The sequence below is a fragment of the Tamandua tetradactyla genome, chromosome 2 (assembly GCF_023851605.1).
Source record: "Tamandua tetradactyla isolate mTamTet1 chromosome 2, mTamTet1.pri, whole genome shotgun sequence".
Classification (NCBI taxonomy): Eukaryota; Metazoa; Chordata; class Mammalia; order Pilosa; family Myrmecophagidae; genus Tamandua; species Tamandua tetradactyla.
Genome location: NC_135328.1, coordinates 35,418,165 through 35,436,504, shown reverse-complemented (window position 1 = coordinate 35,436,504; position 18,340 = coordinate 35,418,165). Strand labels below are relative to the sequence as shown.

Here is an 18,340-nt window from a genome sequence, read left to right as displayed (position 1 = left end):
TGAAGCAACTGTTCTCCAAGCATCTGAGCTTCCTCCAAAATGTTTCCCCTTTTAAAGGACACCAGTAAACTAATCAAGACCCACCTTGAATGGGCAGAGTCACAGCTCTATCTATTCAAAAGGTCATACCCACAATTGAGTAGATTATATCTTCATGGAAACAATCCAAAGTATCCTGTCCTACAATATTGAAACAGGATTAGAAGAACAAGGCTTTTCTGGGGTACCTAACAATTTCAAACCAGCACAGTGGCTCAGGCCCAGCCCCAAGTGGAATCTCCCCCTACGGGAAAGCGTGGTCCATGCCATGATGGGAGTGAGGGGTGTGGGGGATGGACGCGAACACTCTAGAGGGATCTGAGGGAAAACCAGAGAGCGATGGATGGAAGGAGAGTGTGGAGCACCTAGAAAATATCCTGGTGGCAAGCAACAGAACACATGAAGTGGAGAATTCCAGGGAGTGGCAACAGAGAGAGCAGAGCACCTCCACTTGTGCCAGTTGGGGTCAAGCCATGCTGAGCAGATGCCTACGTGAACCCTGGGCAAGTTTGGGACCCATGCCTGCTGGTCTGTTCTAGCCTGACTGCAGCCTGTCCCTGTGTGTCCCCTTGTTCTTTCCATTCCCTAGTTTTCAAAAGTCCTGCTGAGGGCATGGATTCAGGTCATGTGATATGATCTCCACCTTGTGCCCAGCTTTGTGAGGGCCAGGGGAGGCAGTCAAGAGCCTGCGATTGGTGGGACAGGTTGCCGAGGCTTCCTCTCTTGGGCTGTGTGGGGTTCTCGAGAGCAAAAGTCCCATTTCCCGCTCTGAATTGTGTGCAGCTTATAACATAGGATTCCACATGTGGGAGGGGTTCATTTGCACAGGAAGCTGTTGCCATGAAAGTGTGGTGTTTGGAGTAGCTTCTGACAGCCTGGGAGACCCTCTGGATTCCTGTTTATCTCTGGGTTTCTGGGCCCACACATAGTAGGTTCTCTAATCCACACCTCCCTCTAAGACCCTTAGGGGCAGAACTGAGACTCAACTTGTCTGGTGTTTGCCTTGGCCCATGCCTGACTTGAGGTCTGGGTCATTGTTTGGTGAGGCAGCAGAGAGTGATGGGCTAACTAAGCCCTAGGATCCCTGAGGAAGGAGGTCTGTGTGGGGTAAGCCAGCCCCAGAGATTTGGGGCATGGACATGAATATGGGCAAGGTCTGCCCCCCTTCTACTTCGTGACTGGTCTTAGCAGGCCCCAGCAGCCCTCAGCCTTTCCCTGTGTTCTTGCTGTAGGAGGGAGGGGCTCCAGGAGGGCACTGCCATGTGCTGTTGACTCTGGGAAAGGGACTGTCTATAGACTCTACCAAGTACCCATGCAGATACCATCTGAGGTGCTTCCCAAACCTGATGGGCTGAGAAATCTGAAGCTCAGAGAAGGGAAGTGGCTTGTCCAGGGCTGCAAAGCAGGTGAGGATTTAACCCAGGTTTGTTGGAACCAGTTCAGGTTCCAGCTGCGTTTGGGTGCTAGGTAGCATCCACTCAGTCTGCTCTTTGTGGCAAGCCTATGGACCCCCTGACTGAGTTTCAAGGTCTCAGGTACTGGGTAGAGGCTGCTACATCCCTGCCAAATTTGAGCCTCGCTGTCTTCTCTACAATGGGAGCAGCAAAGGTCCCTATGGCTCTGGTGCCTTATGTGGAGCTGCTGGAGTTCGATGGTATTTGAGAAGGGGCTTTTTTTTGGCAGAGCTGTTGTGGATGAAATGTCGGGATAGGATGACTGCATCAGTCTTGGATGGGGACCAGAGTAGAGGGAAGGCACCAGACCCCCAAAGGTTGCCTGGCTCAGGCCAGCCCTTTCCCTCGGGTCTGTGGGGCTTCTTGGAAGCCAGGCCAACCCCACAGGCTCTAGTCCTAAGTTTAAACTCTTGAGTAGTTGCCTAATCTTCAGCTTCTTGCTCCCTTAGGCTGAGCCACAGAGTCCCACAGTGGGGAAATGGGGCTGGTAGGTCTCTGTGACTCTAACCACCCCCATCTGTCTTAAGACAGAAAGGACAGTAGGAATTGAGAGGAGGGTTCATACCCTCCAGCTGATGAGTCCAGACAGGCTTCCTAGAAGGGAGGGGAAGGAAGGAGAGAAAGGGAGGCTGGTTTGAGAGGGGTGTGACAGTCAGTGAGGAGGTGGCAGACCCAGCATGACCCACATTTGTCCCCTCTCCAGGTCCCATCTGATGCCAAGGCTGAAGGAGTCACGCTCCCACGAGTCCCTGCTCAGCCCCAGCAGTGCGGTAGAGGCATTGGACCTCAGCATGGAGGAGGAGGTGGTTATCAAGCCTGTGCACAGCAGCATCCTGGGCCAGGACTACTGCTTCGAGGTGCGTCCCACTGCAAGGAGAGGGATTGGGTGCCTGAATACCCACCCTCCATGAGTGCTCTGTGGCCTTGGAATGAGTCAGAAGCTCTTTGGGACACTTCACAGTATCTCCTTTGTGCTTGGTCTGCTAAGATACGCTAGCTGGCTGAAGTTGAGGTGTGGGCTTTGTTCTTGCTCTCTTGGCTCTTTTTGGAGAGAGCCCTATACTCTGTGCTAGCAGATGAAGCTGGCTGGGGACCTCCAACAAGTGAGAGTGAGTAAACTCATGTGTGGAATGAAATTGATTGACACCACAGCCCTTGTCTCGGCAACCTACTCACTTCTTCGTGGAATCTCCCCCACATGCTGTGTTGGATTATAGAAAATTCCTCTGTTTTCTAGGCCTCTTTCCCCTACTGTACAGTGAAGGCCAGAATTTTTCCTGCCATAACATTCCTCTGCTCCCAAACCTTTAGTGGTGATTACCTGTCCAGTCGCTTATCGTAGATGGGGAACTGAGACCTAGAGAGAACTGGGAGTTGTCATACAAAGCTGAGACCAAGCTAGGGCCAGGAATACTGATATTTCCAAGTGTTCTTAGGAATTCGGGGTGGGGGAGGTGTTAAAATTGCTTCTCTAGTTACTGATGTTCTCTTCCTACCTGTGTTTCTGGGAAGATTCCCTGTACCCCACCCCCAACAATGTTGTGTAATTAGGGGAGCTCTCTGGGAGAGAAATGAGCCTGGTAATAAAAACCAACCTTTTGGGGACTGGTGTGGCAACCTCCTGGTCCCAGGGAGGGAGTAGAATGGTGGCTTTGCCCATACCCTGTGCCCACGGGGGACCATTTCTGCTTCAGGGCTCTTGGCCAAGCAGGGCTAGATCTCAGTCCTGACTTCCTTGTTTGCATGGGCTGACGTTGGTTCTTGTTTCCTGAGTCCACAACAAGGGCTGCTGCAGAATGTGAAGGCCCTTCCCCATAGAGGCTGCTGGGTCACACAACAAAGAGCAGGAGGAGCTTGGGCCAAGAATATTCCCCCAAAGAGATGTCTAAGCTGGGATCAAAGCATAAGCAAATCAGTTGGACAGGGAGATGAGAGGAGTTCCTCACAGAAAGTGCCAGCAGGCCTAGGCAGCCCAATTCTCAGTTCTCCATCTGGCACAAAAATGTTAGGCTTGTTACTGTCATTGCTGTCACTGTTGCTTGACCAAAGAGAACCATCGGGAGGAGTGATGTGATCATTGTATTCATCCTTGGTTGTCTCCTTTATTCCCATGGTTCCACCTTTAGGGAGGTTGAGCTTGGGTTAAGCATTGCCCTCTGACTAGGGCAGAGTGATTCATTCCTTCTCTCTTCTCATGTTAAGGAGAAGGAGATTAGAGTCAGGAAAGGGCCCTGAGGCTAGGGCAAGGAGCCAGGATTGGGAGCCAGATGGCTCAGGACTGGGCCACTCTCCTATTGTTGACTTGTTCAGGTTTACCCCTTATAAAATGTGAAATATAGGGTCATTGTGAGCCCTATGCTATCTCCTTCCCAAGGCTCTGGTGTAGACCTGGTGACCCACTTCCCCTGAGTCCTGTTCCAGCCTTTCTATATTCCCTTCTACATAACCTTATTCTCTCCACGCCCCATAGGTGACAACGTCATCAGGAAGCAAGTGCTTTTCTTGTCGGTCAGCAGCCGAGCGGGATAAGTGGATGGAGAACCTGAGGCGAGCAGTGCATCCCAATAAGGTAGGCCTGTGTCAGCTCTTGCCAGAGCATGAGGGGTTGAGATTAGACCCAGAGCAGGAGCTAGGGCTGAAGGGCCAGGAGGGAGTGATGTATGGGGTGCGGCTGGGAGCAGGGGGGTGGTCAGCCAATATAGAGGCAGGGCCCAGTGGGCAGTAAAGTTAGACTTTGAAAGAGGAGTTAGCGTTGGCCAGATAGATAGGTGCTGAGGGCCTCTGTTCTTGAAGCTATAAACTGAGGAGGCTGGGCCAGAATGAAAAGTATTGGGCTCTTGGGGTGTTGGGCCCTGGGGTCCTTCTGCCTGGTACCCTTGCCTCTAGCATTTCCCTATCCGCCTATCCATCTGATTCCAGTTTATGTGAGCATTCCTGGCCCAGGTCATTCTGGGTGACCTCCTGTATTCCCACTGTTCCCTGGGTTTCCCCATCAAGTTCATGGTACTCCACTTGCTTCTGTGTTGGCTCTCCTGGCTGATTGGGTGCCTAGGCCAAGACCTGGTCACCATTGCACCACTAAGGATGGGACCTAAGCATTGGTTATCTCTTCAGTTACTTTGCAGATGAGCAAACTGAAGAACAGCTAATAAATGGCACCATAGCCTGCTATGTGCTAGGCTTTGTATGATCCTCTTCACTTGATCTCTAACTCTCTGGGAGTTGTGAGTGTCATTTTATTCCCATTTTGTAGAAAAGGAGACTAAGGTTTATATTAAGTCACTTGTCCAAGGTCAGCCAGTCTGAATTAGAGCAGAGATCCAGCCCCATGTCTGTCTGTACCTCCCCCTTCTGTCTCAGACCCTGGGTCTTTCCCAACACTACCCTCATCAGAGTCCCTCCTGGATTTTAGAACTCTTGGCAGGGATCTGAGCTGGCCAGGTGGGCAGGTGGTTGGCAAGGGCTGTGGTGCCACCCCAGCTGACCGCCTACCCATGATCCCCCTTGTGCATGGGCAGGACAACAGCCGGCGCGTGGAGCACATCCTGAAGCTATGGGTGATCGAAGCCAAGGACCTGCCAGCCAAGAAGAAGTACCTGTGCGAGCTGTGCCTAGATGATGTGCTCTATGCCCGCACCACAGGCAAGCTCAAGACGGACAACGTCTTCTGGGGCGAGCACTTTGAGTTCCACAACCTGCCGCCTCTGCGCACTGTCACTGTGCACCTGTACCGTGAGACTGACAAGAAGAAGAAGAAGGAACGCAACAGTTACCTGGGCCTGGTGAGCCTGCCTGCTGCCTCGGTGGCCGGGCGGCAGTTCGTGGAGAAGTGGTACCCTGTGGTGACTCCCAACCCCAAAGGCAGCAAGGGCCCCGGGCCCATGATCCGCATCAAGGCGCGCTACCAGACCATCACCATCCTGCCCATGGAGATGTACAAGGAGTTTGCCGAGCACATCACCAACCACTACCTGGGGCTCTGCGCAGCCCTCGAGCCCATCCTCAGTGCCAAGACTAAGGAGGAGATGGCATCCGCCCTGGTACACATCCTGCAGAGCACGGGCAAGGTGAAGGTGCGTGTGGGCACCTCAGCCCAGCAGACAGTGGTCACGGTTTCCCACCGCAGGCCTCTGTGGAAAGGCCTGGGATACACACTTGTTACCTGCTGTTCCCCCATGTCCGTGTTATGTGTCACAGCTCTAGCAAGGGTATTGAGGCGTTGGTCACAGCCAGGTAGGCTGCCTGAACCCAAGAATTGTGTCATAACATGAGCGGCTTTTTCTTATTGCTGAGGCAAGTCTGGAGCCAGTGGATTGTGGCTTGTTGTGAGGGCATGGATTTGTCTTGAGGTGCCTCCCCTGCTGTCCTGGTGACTCTATGGGAGCTGATCTTGTAGTCAGCCACTCCTAGCACATGTGGCTTCTCCAGCCCTGCCCAGTGACCTAAACGTACATATGAGGTTAGGCATTGAGTTTAGCAGAGAGCCCCATATAGACACTTTCACAGCCCCATCCTCACACCTCAACACATGGATTCACGATACACATACACACAGCAGTTGAGCCATAGGATAGATGTGTGCAACCACAGCCCCACAAAAACTAGGGTCATCCATAAGCCAACCAGGCAGGCCCTACTTCCGGGATTCAGTTCCCCATTCTGTTCTCCTTCTACCTTCCACTTCTGAAAATGGGTCCAGCAGCACACCAGGCCATGCCACACCTCACCATGCACTCACCTGGTTTTCAAAACAAGTGGGCTCCTTTAGAACTGGGTATCCCTGCAAGGCTCCCCAACTCCTAGCTGCCCAGCCAAATGGTAGCTTGGTTCTGTGAGCCTCAAAAGCAGTCCCCCATCTTCACCCTATATACTCTCTCCTTGGGGGATGCTGCTCAAAGGGCATACAGTGGAAGGAGGAGGACTGGACTTGGAGTCCATCCACGTGGCAAAAGGCCTTGAATGCCAGGCAAAGGAGCTGGGTCTCTGCCTATGAACAGTGATTGGTTTGGGAGTCGAGTGGTGTGGGAGCAGGGGTGGCGTAAGACAAGAATCAGCCCTGTTATCTTGAGCCCTCAACCTCATGTCAGGGGAAGCACAGGTCAGGAACCAGGGGTCCAGCAAGGCTGCACCATCCTCTTATGGAGGCTTGGGACCGAGGAGGCTATGGCTGTATGCCCCTTGGCCTGCTTCCTGTTCACCTTTTTAGGCCTCCACAGCCCCATTGCTTTTGGGCCCAGTGCTGAATCCCCAGCCCTTTTTGTCCATGGCCTGTTGTTCTAGGAGTGTCCAAGTCCAAGAGCAGGGCTAGGGAGAGAAACGTTGGTGTGGGGCCCTTGAGGAGAGGAAATCACTCTTCCTAGATGTTGGACCACTTCCTTCTTTCTACCCCCAGCCTTCAAGCTCTCGCTACAGAAGCCTGTCCTTCATTTATTAGTCACCATCGGGGAAGGAAAGATAGTAGTGTGCTGGGAAAATGAGAGTGAATTAAAGAAGATGTAACCTTCAGAAAGGAAGCAGGGGAGGTGAGAGGCTTGGGAGGTCTCCCTCCCTGTTGCTGTTCCTGAAGGCTGGGCTGGCATGGAAGCAGATTCAGATCTGAAGGGGCCTTTGTTCTTGGGACTCAAAACTCTCAGCTGAAAGGAGAGGCATATTGAGGCACCCTTTGGAGAGAGAGAGATGGAAGGCAGAGCTCCGGTCTTCATTGCAGGTTCTCAGTAAATCGGGGGAGCTGTAGGTGGGAGGGTAGAAAGTCATCTGTGCTGCTGGGGCAATTTGCATTTGTGTTCCCCTCTCTGGAATACTTGGGAACAAACAGGGTGTTTGGAGTGACAAGCAGAGGATCTAATAGTAGAAGCTTGGGCCTGGGGAGACTGGGTGTTTCCACATTCCCAAGGTGAAGAGTGCATGTCCGTCAGGACTAGGCTGCCTGTTTGGGTGGCTCACTACCTTCCTGTCTGTGCTCCTGAGTGTGGCTTTTCAAGGAGTTTTCATTCTGAAACTTAGGCTTCTCCCTTGCTGTCCCTGACTCCCCTCGATGCAACATGGGGAACAAGGGAACCTGGGAAGCAGGAGACTTGGACTACATCTGTTCCTGAAAGCTTTGTGGCCTTGACTTGTCAATTTTCTGCTCTGTGCCTTGGATTCCCACTATTCTGTCCTAGCTCTCCTCACCCCAGCCTGGGGCCTGGCATCTACCTTAGAGGAGGCCCTGTTGGTTTGAGCAGGAGCCAGGGTAGGGGCTATGGGGTGAAACGAAATACTTACCCATACCTCAGTATGTTCAGAGAATGGGATCCTAGAGGTCAGGAAGGAATCCTCAGGTTGCTTGATCCCCAGGACAGGCCAGAGGCAGCTTCCCTCTGTCTCCTCCTGTCCCTCCACTAGAGCTGAACTCTGTGTTTAAGAGCCACTTATGTTTTTTCAAAGTGCCCCAGCACTGCACAGTGGAGTAAGACATTTTCAAAGCACCAGAAGTCCAGACCCATGCTTGCTGCCCTGCAGGCTCCATGCCAGGTGGCCTATGACCTGTCACCTTCCCCTGAGCGTCTTATCTCTCTCTGATTTCCCTCATGCCCTTTCCCAAGTCCCAGGTTGACTGTGGGTGTGAAGAAATGGGAGCTCCAGAGGGAGGGAGTTATCAGCTGGTGGGTGCAGAGGCTTCATTTTACAGCCTCCCTTCAGAACCCGGAGGGAAGATGTGGCTCACGCTCCCCTCCCCACTTGATGGGCACAGCAGCTTAACAGCTGCCCTCCAAGGAGTCTAGGAACAACAGCAGTGTGGGACTGCTGTTCAGATTGCCAAGGGGGCAGTGGTACCACAGCTTGCCTTCCCAGGCCAAGGTGTCTGTCAGTGGACATCAGTCCCTGCTTGCACCCCTCTAAGTACAGGTGGCTCAGTGCTTTCCAGGGCAGGATATCCTTTGCCTCGCTATAGTCCTTCCCTGTGGGGCTGTAGGAACAAGTCCTGCATCTGGTGTGGAGACCCCATCAGAGTGATGTGTGAATAATGGCAGTGATCCACTACTTGTACCATGGAAGAAGGTGGCCCTGTCTAGGTCTTTGGGCCTGATGGTGGTAGGGGCCAGGAATGGGGAGGGGGTAATTTTGCTGTGGCCCCCAGCCAGGCCTGGTCAAGGCCAGACAGGGATTTGACTGTTTTGGCTAACTGATTGTGGGAGACTCCCAGCTCCATGTGGCATGCTCTTGCCCAGGCCTGCCTCATCAATCCTTAGACCCAGCTCTGATGTCACCTCCTCTTGCCAGGCCTCCCTGCCCTGTTCTTGCTCCCTGGCAACCCCGGAGGGTGGAGACTGTGTCTGTTCTTTTGGTCCCCTACGACTTGGTAGTGGATCAGCCTCAAGGGGCTGTGGCTTCTCTTCTGGCCTGGGAACAGGTCTGGAATCCAAGGGTCCTACCTGCCAGGCAAACTCAGACCCTGTTCTTCTCAACTTCCTGCCTCCCCAGGACTTTCTGACAGACTTGATGATGTCAGAGGTGGACCGCTGTGGGGACAACGAACACCTTATCTTCCGGGAGAACACGCTGGCCACCAAGGCCATTGAAGAGTACCTCAAGCTGGTGGGCCAGAAGTACCTGCAGGATGCACTGGGTAGGAAGGGTGCAAGCCAGCAGGGGGCAGTTGTGGAGGGTGGGTAGTGGCCACCAGGTCCTCACTCCACCCTCCCTGACTACCCTGGCCACAGGCGAGTTCATCAAAGCGCTGTATGAGTCAGACGAGAACTGTGAAGTGGATCCAAGCAAATGCTCGGCCGCTGACCTCCCTGAGCACCAGGGCAACCTTAAGATGTGCTGTGAACTGGCCTTCTGCAAGATTATCAACTCCTACTGGTCAGTGATGGTTCCCCTGACCCCCTGGGGGCCCCCCACCCCATTTTACTCCAGTCCTTCTGTTTCCAGGTGCCCACAGTGTGCCAGGTGCTGTGCTAGGCCTGTTGCAGCTTTATCTCGGCAAGGTGGCTCTAGTACCTTATCCCCATTTTATAAGTAAGAGAACTGAGGTTTAATAAGGAGGAGAATAAGTAATAGACCTGCAGCCTTATAGTTTCAGAGTGGTGGTGCTGGGATTGGAATCCATCTTTCTCTGGACCCCGGTCCTGGTCATTTTTGGCCTTTTAGAATTAGGGGAGTGTTCCAGAATGTCCGGACACACAATCTGTATATATCTGTTAGCATGCGCTTTCTACATGCTTGGTACTGTGTCAGGTGCTTTGGCTGCATCAGTGAACCAGACTGACAAGGCCCTGCTCAGGTACAGCCAGCCTGGCACCTTCTCAGGACTGGTGGGCAGCTTAACCTGATTCCTTGTCCATTAGGAGGGGTTATGTTGCTCGTGCCTCAGGCTTGTGGTCAGGCCACATGTGGGTGCCTGCCAAGGCTGTAGAACAAACAAAACGGATTGGGCTTTAAAAGAACAGGTATCTACAGGCTGCTGCCCGCCCCCCAGGAAGGAGCAGGGATGGGTGGTAGTAGGCTACACAGGTGAGACCATAATCAGGGCCAGAATCAATCCCTGGAAAACTCCCTGGAAGAGTTCTTAGGTACCTCCTTGGCACTAGGGTCTTATGTGGTGGACAACTGACCTGATGCTAAGAAAGCCTCATGGTTGTGCCTGTCCAAAAGGAGCACTTGCCAATCCCAAGCAGCGAGCTTATTTTCCAGCTAGAGGGTCTCCCTAGATCTTATCCTCAATGTTCGCTGTATCTCAAGGCTTATGTGCTCTGACCTCAACCCAGCCAGTCTGTACTCTTTGCTGATTTGGCCTCCCTTTTACTCATTCCATACCCTGACCTATAAACATCTTGCCCTTGCTGCTTTAAGTCCTTACCATCTGGCTTCCCTCTAAGGCCTCCTTCATGTCACCCGTCCTGGGCACCCTCTGTCACAGGCCTGAGCTCATCAGAGCGAGAGTGTGCCGATGTCCACATCCGTTTCTTGCACACACTGGGAACTCACCCTGGTAGCACGGTGGGTCCACCAGCTCAAAACTGGGCACTTGAGAGAACTCTGGGGTTGTTTGCTCCTGAGAACCAGGTAAAGGCAGGCTTGATAAGTGAGTTCGCAGTCTTGGGAAGGAGGCAGGGGAAACAGTTAGTTATGAGGATGTGTGCCCACCTGCCAAGGTCTCACGTGGTGCCCTCCTGGCACCTCAGGGCTGGGCCAGAAATTGTACAATGTTTTACATCCCTGGCATACATAGGGGTGAAGGGCAACCAGAGAACTTTGCGCTCTGTGGGAACACACGTCCTGTCTGTAATGGCAGTGTTTTCATCCTCTGCCCCTGTGTTCCCAGGAAGAAACCATTATCCATGGTGAAAGATTTTCCATTTCCTCTTTCTGGTGTTTGTCAGTGGTACTTTTCTGTTCCAGACAAGGATATCAATGGAAGTTGCCATTCAGTGCCTGCCCCATTCCCAGTCTGCGCCAGCCCAGGGCTAAAGGTTGCCCTTGTTGGTTCTTCCAGTGTCCACTACCGGAAAGCCTGCTGGGTTGGGTGCTGGGTCAAATGCTGGGCTTGCTGGGGGAACGCATTTAAAGTTGATCAATCTCTCTGTCTTAGATGGCTCCATGAGTTTGATGTGGCAGACCTTATTCTTGCTTTAAGGGTGAGGAAACAAGCCCAAGGAGTCCCAGGGTCTTGTTCAGATCATCCTAAGCTAGTGACACAGTGGGAAATAGGCTGGGTTCAGAAAACACAGAACTCCTCTTCTAGGATGAAAAGATGGAAGAACCACTTAAAAGGTTGGCCAAGTGAGTCCTGACCATAGCGGACTGGAAATGCCTAGAGTGCCCCTGACAGTATCCGATCAGATCCCACCAGTCCTGCTGCAGGCTGAGCACCAGACTCAGAGCTCAGGTGACCTGGTCAAGCTCACACCCCAGGCTGAGGACCAGGCTGTGAGCTTCAGGCAGCCTGACTGAGCTCCCACAGCTGTGTAGAGGCAGAGCTGGGGTTGAAACTTAGGGTTCATTCTGCACCCTCCTGTCCTGGTGCCCTGCCTGATGACCAGGCCCACCTTTGTCTGCCCCTACACAGCGTCTTCCCCCGGGAGCTGAAAGAGGTATTTGCCTCATGGCGGCAGGAGTGCAGCAGCCGTGGCAGGCCGGACATAAGCGAGCGGCTCATCAGTGCCTCCCTCTTCTTGCGCTTCCTCTGCCCAGCCATCATGTCGCCCTCACTCTTTAACCTGCTGCAGGAGTACCCTGATGACCGCACTGCCCGCACCCTCACCCTCATCGCTAAGGTTACTCAGAACCTGGCCAACTTTGCCAAGTGAGTGTGACACGTTCCCTCCAGCAGACATTCAGGGGCAGGGATGGAGTCCACAGGGGCTAGGCTCTGTGTCTCCCTCACCTAGAGCTGGGCTAGGACAACAGGCCTTGCTTTTGTCCCTGTCTCCCTCAGGCTTTCTTCTCACTTTTTTCAAAATAAAATCTCCATAGCCCATCCTCCCCCTACTAGAAGTACTAGACAATTTAGAAAGTATCAAAGTAGAAAATATCCATCATCCCATCATTTCTCCATGCAAAGTTTCTTTAATTTTCAAAGGTGTAATGACGAGATATTTTTTTCTTTCTGTTTTCTTGAGTTAACATTTCATCATAAGGATTCTCCCATGTTCTTTAATATTCATAAGCCTTACTTTAAAATGAATGATTAATATTCCTCCAGTGGATAAGGAGGGATGGGAGCTCAGGAGCATGAGTGGCACAGAGGAAGAAGGTAGAGTCTCAGAAAAGGGGAGTGCTTGGGCTGGAATGCTTCTGGCCCTGGGCTCTCACCCCTTCATCTCCCTCTCACCAGGTTTGGCAGCAAGGAGGAGTACATGTCATTCATGAATCAATTTCTGGAGCATGAGTGGACCAACATGCAGCGCTTCCTGCTGGAGATCTCCAACCCTGAGACCATCTCCAACACAGCTGGCTTCGAGGGCTACATCGACTTGGGCCGCGAGCTCTCCAGCCTGCACTCGCTACTCTGGGAGGCTGTCAGCCAGCTGGAGCAGGTGCCTACCACTCACTGGGGGCAGAGATGGAGGGCCCACCCCGGGTTGTGTGAGTCAGGAGTCCCGCCTGGGTGTCAGGATCCCATGGTTCTAACCCTGGCTCTATCAGCATGCACTGCAGCTCTCTGGGCTCCACTTTTTGTGGGCGAGTGCCACGTTCCACCAGTGCTTCACTCGGCACCTCTAACAGCGTACGCCCACTGTAGGCTCATCTGGAGCTTTGAGCAGTGCCTCAGTGGATGCAGCATTTAGTGGACAGCTTACTCCCTTCCTGAGTGCACTTGAGAAATATTATCAGGCTAGATTCCTTTACCTGCTTTACCTAAAATGTCCTTGCTCTAGATTTTGAAGCCACTGATATGAAAAAGATTGACTAAAGACACTGCACCCCCCACATCTCAGGCAAGAAGTTGCAAACCATTCTAGAATTACCCCTAACCATGGTTTTGATGGGGCTTTTCCTTAGCTGCAGTCTCTCTGAGTGAGCTCTCCCTGGCCTGGGGGTTCCACTAACAGCCATGTGGCTCCAGCCCCCCAGCAAGGAACATCTGTTGCTTTCCAGGGCTCAGGGAGCCACCCACCTTAGAAAAAAGTAGCGAGAAGCAAGACTAGAAGATGCCACCTCCTGGCCCTGTTCCTTAGAGGTGACCACTCAGAACACTCTGGCATGTGGCCTGCTAGACATACTCTGGGCACATGTAAATGCATATACACCGTCATGCACAGGCACATGCCAGCTTTTTCTTTTAAGTGAGAACTTACCGCATACACTGCCATGTATGTGTCTTACTCGCTGCTCTGGCATCCTGCACCACTGTGGTGACTTTAACAACCACAGACTACCATCATCTGAATACACAGTTTATTTCACCAGCCCCCTGTCGATGGATGCTCAGGTTCATAATCCCAGCTAGTCACTAAGAATGGGTGCTTTTGCAGTCAGAAGAATCAATTTTGCTCATTTATGTTCACTGCCCTATAGCTGTGAGAGAACACAGAATTAGGGAATGGAAATGAGAGCCCAGCCCCTCCCTTCCAACCCAAGCCATGCACTCCTGCCAGCACCAGCCACTCTAATCACACTGCTAATGAGCCCCCCACCCTGCACTGGTCACTCTCATATGTATTTGCCCAATAATCCAGGAAATAAGGGACATGACCAGAGTGGTATACCAAGAATTCAAAGCCACCCTGTTTACTTCTCAAGTGTGCTCTATCAAGTATGAGCTTTCAGACCTTGCTTTTGCTCACAGTCTTATGTAGAAGCCAAGGTGTCTGCAGGGAAGGCATAGTCCTTTGCCCCCAGCCTCAGCCCCATGTGGCTTGGTTGGAAGTCTCAGCACCGTCATCTAAACTGTGACAGCAAGGTACAGACAGGCCGGGGACTGCCTTCTTGCCTGACATTCTTTTATGATTTTGTCTGACAGGCATCTGGTGGTGTCTGCTGTGTGCCTGGACCGTCTCTGGGCTCACATGTCCAAGTGGGTCAGGCCTAGGCTGGACTCACCCTTTGGAGTGGGGGCAGCCACAGAAGCCTCTGGAGGTGGAGGTGTGGGTATGGGAAGTACTGGGCTTCCATGTGGGCTTTCCCCTGTGTGGGGGTCTTTGGGACATGGCAAACAGTGGTGAGAGGCTTGGACTAGATCAGTGTTTTTCCCTGTGGGCTTGCACTTCTGCCCCAGAAATATCTGAAGAGCTGGTAAAATATGCAGATTTGCAGCTCCTGGGGGTCCCCGCCACCTCCCAGACCTGCTTTATCTAATGGTGCTAAGGGTCTGAATTTCTGACAAGCCCCTTATAGGCTGCAGCCCCACTGCCCTCCTTGGGAGGCCCAGGGAGTCACATCTGTCTCTTGCCATGTTTTTGCAGAACATTGTGTCCAAGCTGGGGCCCCTGCCTAGGATCCTGAGGGATGTCCACACAGCACTGAGCACCCCTACCAGTGGGCAACTAGTGGGGACCAATGACCTGGCCTCCACACCCGGCTCTGGCAGCAGCAGCATCTCAGCTGGCCTGCAGAAGATGGTGATCGAGAATGATCTGTCTGGGTAAGAGCATTCAGGAGAGCTGGGCTGGGTTGGGGTGCCTGCCGACAAGTCACAGCCCTTCTGCGGTCTCAGGTTGGGGAGGAGCACATCTAAACAAGTGACTACAAAACCAGCCTGGGTGAGACTTGAAATGTATTGTTCAGACTTTAAGCAATGAACTGCTATTGTAAACGATCAGGGGAGGCTTCCTGGAGGAGGTGGTACTGTTCTTTTGAGCCTTTTAGGATAAGGTAGCATTTCCAACAGTGGAAAAGACATTGTAGATAGAGAAGAGAGCACAAGCAAAGGCCAGAGAAAGATGCATGATGTGTGGAGAAATGGTTACTTGTCCCAAACTTGAGAGCATTTCCAAATCACCACTGGGTTCTTGTTGAAGTACCTGAAGCACATTGTCTTCAGCCTTATCCTGGCTGGGCATGAGTCACAATCTTCAGAAATGAAACTTGGGGTTGTGTATTTTCACCTGGAGCTCAGATGACTACCAGGCTCTGAGGCCAGGAGCCCCAGAGAGCATAAAGGTATGTGAGGCCCAGCTGCCATCCTGGGACCCACTGCATCCTGGAGCAACAGTGTGTGCAGCGTAGACAAAGTACACTCAAAGTGGAGATGGAGGCAGAATGCTCTGAATATTTAAAGCAAAATGGCATGCTTCTAAAAAAAGTAATAATTAAAGCTGGGACTTGGCCCTGAGTAAGCAGTGGAGTGGCAGGGTTGTAAGGTAGGGGGAGTGTTGATCAGGAATCTCGGGGTGTATATGTGTGTACAGGACACAGACCCAGGAGAAGGTCTGAGGTTCAATGCTCATGAAGATGCCAGTGCTAATTCCCCCCCAAGTCTCAGGGCGTCCATTCATATGACCTGTCAAGTGTGTCAAAGCAGGTTCAGGAGACGGTTCAGATGGCAATGTAATGAGGCTGAGAGTTGGGCCGCCCTGCTTGGTCTGCTTGCTGTGCCCAGTTTTTCTGGCCTAGAAACACTGTGTGGCTGCCCATTGGTTGGGGCTGGCATGCTCTCCATCCCAGCCATAACTCCCCATTTTAAGCTCTGTGTCAAGCCCCAAGTCCTGGTTGCCTCCAGCTTCCCCTGGTCTTCCCTCACAGCCCACCTGGCTCCACCCCTGTTGTGCCTTCTTCCAAGGAGCTGGCTTCTTGGTGGGGGCAGGGAGAAGCTGGACAATAAGTGTACCATAAAGAGGGGGCCCATGGAGTTTGGCAGACTGAGAAGGTGCAGCCTGCTTACTGCAGGCTTCAGACCCCTCCCCCATGAGCTGTGCCCTTGAAGGATCCTCCCCTGATTCCTTGCTTTTGCTGGGAATGCCAGTCAAACAAGGGAGTGGTTGCACGCGGCTGTGCAGGGGGTGGTTTTATCAGGCCCCCGCTTTGGTTAGCAGTCTGATTGGGAGCAGGAGGGAAGAGGCAGAGGCAGAAGGAGAGGGAGCTCCAGTAACTTGAAGTCGGAGTTCTCCATGCCAGACCCTTGGATTGGAGAGAGCTGCTGAGGTGTGGGTTTGGGTTTAGCTAAGGGGAGTTTTCCAGAACACTTCAGGCCCTGGAACCCATTGTTCTAAAATGTAGCTGAGCAGAAAAAAGGGTCTGCCCTGCAATCTGGCCTGGAACTAGCAGCCTGGCCCCTGGAGCAGAGGTTCTGTGCAGACTTGGCACTTGGCCATCAGTCACCGGGACTCCCTGATTTTTGCTGTCCCGGTGCCCTTCCCCCTCCTCCCTACCCTGCTTCCCTCAGCACTGGCTCAGGCTACCAGGCCCTGGTAGGTTGGCGGGTGCTCTGGGTTTGGACCCACCTTGGCCACATTTGACAGTTCTTCTCTTCCCCTTCTTTCCCTGTGTGTGCTTGTCTCCCTGCAGTCTGATAGATTTCACCCGGTTACCGTCTCCAACCCCCGAAAACAAGGACTTGTTTTTTGTCACAAGGTCCTCTGGGGTCCAGCCCTCACCTGCCCGCAGCTCGAGTTACTCAGAAGCCAACGAGCCTGATCTTCAGATGGCCAACGGTGGCAAGAGCCTATCCATGGTGGACCTCCAAGATGCCCGCACGCTGGACGGGGAAGCGGGCTCCCCGGTGGGCCCGGACGCCCTCCCCTCCGACGGGCAGGTGCCTGCAACTCAGCTGGTGGCAGGGTGGCCGGCCCGGGTGGCCCCAGTGAACCTGACAGGGCTGGCCACTGTGCGGCGGGCAGGCCAGACGCCGACCACTCCGGGTGCCTCTGAGGGTGCGCCAGGCCGGCCCCAGCTCTTAGCACCGCTCTCCTTCCAGAACCCTGTGTACCAGATGGCGGCTGGCCTGCCGCTGTCTCCTCGTGGCCTCGGGGACTCAGGCTCTGAGGGCCACAGCTCCCTGAGCTCTCACAGCAACAGTGAAGAGCTGGCGGCAGCCTCTAAGATGGGCAGTTTCAGCACCGCTGCCGAGGAGCTGGCGCGGCGGCCTGGGGAGCTTGCACGGCGGCAGATGTCACTGACTGAAAAGGGTGGGCAGCCCACGGTGCCACGGCAGAACAGTGCCGGCCCTCAGCGGAGGATCGACCAGCCACCACCACCACCCCCACCGCCACCCCCTGCCCCTCGGGGCCGGACGCCACCCAGCCTGCTGAGCACCCTGCAATATCCACGGCCCTCGAGTGGGACCCTGGCATCAGCCTCGCCTGATTGGGCTGGCCCTGGCGCCCGACTACGGCAACAGTCTTCTTCCTCCAAGGGTGACAGTCCAGAGCTGAAGCCTCGGGTGGTGCACAAGCAGGTCAGTGCTGCTGGGCAGAGGGCAGGGCTGGGCTCTTGGGTTTAGTTGGGTCATCACACCCGTGTCACACTCCTCTCTGTCATCTCACCTCCGCCTGTACCCAGCTACCATCCCACGCTGAATGATGCTGCACTCAGCCCCATCCCACCAGCCTGCCGCACAGCCTACCACCCCTTCTCCCTGGGCCCTGCTGTATCAGTCCTGTGAACCCAGGGACACTGCGGCCTTGGGGAACATTAGACCCCTCTGCCAGTTCCCCCAAGTACAGGCTGGAGTTGTGGAGAAGGAGCGTGAGGGCCAACCTCCAGTTCTAGGCCAGTTAAGCCCCTACCCATAGTCGGAAGTGAGCCTGTCTATATGCTAGTCTCTAACCCCCTTTTTGAAACACTCAGAGGCTGAGTTGGCCTCTAGAGTTCAACTGCCCAGGGTGGATGGATATTCCCTATTACTGGGGGGCTGAACACTATACCTGGAATGGATGTGCTTTTGGTTGAACACCCAGCCCCACACTGTCCACCCTTTGGCTTGGCCTGCCGTGGAGGGCTACCTGTCCTCTTCCCCACCTCTTCTCTCCCCTCACCCCCCAGGAGGTACATTCATTTGCTTTCACTTAGCAACAGAGTGTGGTGCTGAGGAGGGGGTAACCTCTGGCTGCTCTTGGGTGGATGGAATTCCCTGGGTGAGGGACTGCCTCAGTAGAGCTCAGCCAGCTGAAAATCCTCTCCCTTCTGACCCACTAGATCCTGTGGCTCCTGCACAGGGCCACTTCCTGCCCATCCCCCTTCCTCCCTTTTGCCTCCCTCCAGGCCCCTCACAGCTGTGTTTCATTGTAGGGCCCTTCGCCTGTGAGCCCCAATGCCCTGGACCGCACGGCCGCTTGGCTCTTGACCATGAACGCGCAGTTGTTAGAAGACGAGGGCGTGAGCCCAGACCCCCCCCACAGGGATAGGCTAAGGAGTAAGGAGGAGCTCAGCCAAGCTGAAAAGGTAAAGCTGGACCCTGGCAGTTTGGGACTGGGCGGGGC

The 18,340-nt window shown here is 53.7% G+C and overlaps 1 protein-coding gene and 1 long non-coding RNA gene across 10 annotated transcripts in view; one reads left to right on the top strand and one right to left on the bottom strand.

Moving 5' to 3' along the window:
• Positions 1–18,340, top strand: part of DAB2IP (DAB2 interacting protein) — a 188,795-nt gene that overhangs the window by 160,638 nt on the left and 9,817 nt on the right. For 6 of the 8 annotated variants that reach the window (XM_077143133.1, XM_077143121.1, XM_077143148.1 and 3 more), the window contains 10 exons: positions 2,197–2,350; positions 3,964–4,062; positions 5,012–5,566; positions 8,958–9,102; positions 9,197–9,341; positions 11,548–11,784; positions 12,316–12,517; positions 14,387–14,565; positions 16,428–17,316; positions 18,150–18,302. In XM_077143133.1, the coding sequence (XP_076999248.1) occupies positions 2,197–2,350; positions 3,964–4,062; positions 5,012–5,566; positions 8,958–9,102; positions 9,197–9,341; positions 11,548–11,784; positions 12,316–12,517; positions 14,387–14,565; positions 16,428–17,316; positions 18,150–18,302 (2,758 nt within the window). The remainder of the gene's footprint in view (positions 1–2,196; positions 2,351–3,963; positions 4,063–5,011; positions 5,567–8,957; positions 9,103–9,196; positions 9,342–11,547; positions 11,785–12,315; positions 12,518–14,386; positions 14,566–16,427; positions 17,317–18,149; positions 18,303–18,340) is intronic. The other 2 variants (XM_077143155.1, XM_077143139.1) reach the window with 2 other exon arrangements.
• On the bottom strand, positions 13,363–17,343 carry LOC143668391 (uncharacterized). 2 transcript variants are annotated; one of them, XR_013168428.1, is made up of 3 exons: positions 16,517–17,343; positions 16,364–16,428; positions 13,363–13,499 (listed from the first exon to the last, which is right to left on the bottom strand). It is a non-coding gene; the product is annotated as an uncharacterized LOC143668391 (long non-coding RNA). The 2 variants fall into 2 exon arrangements; XR_013168427.1 differs by having other exon boundaries at positions 16,364–17,343.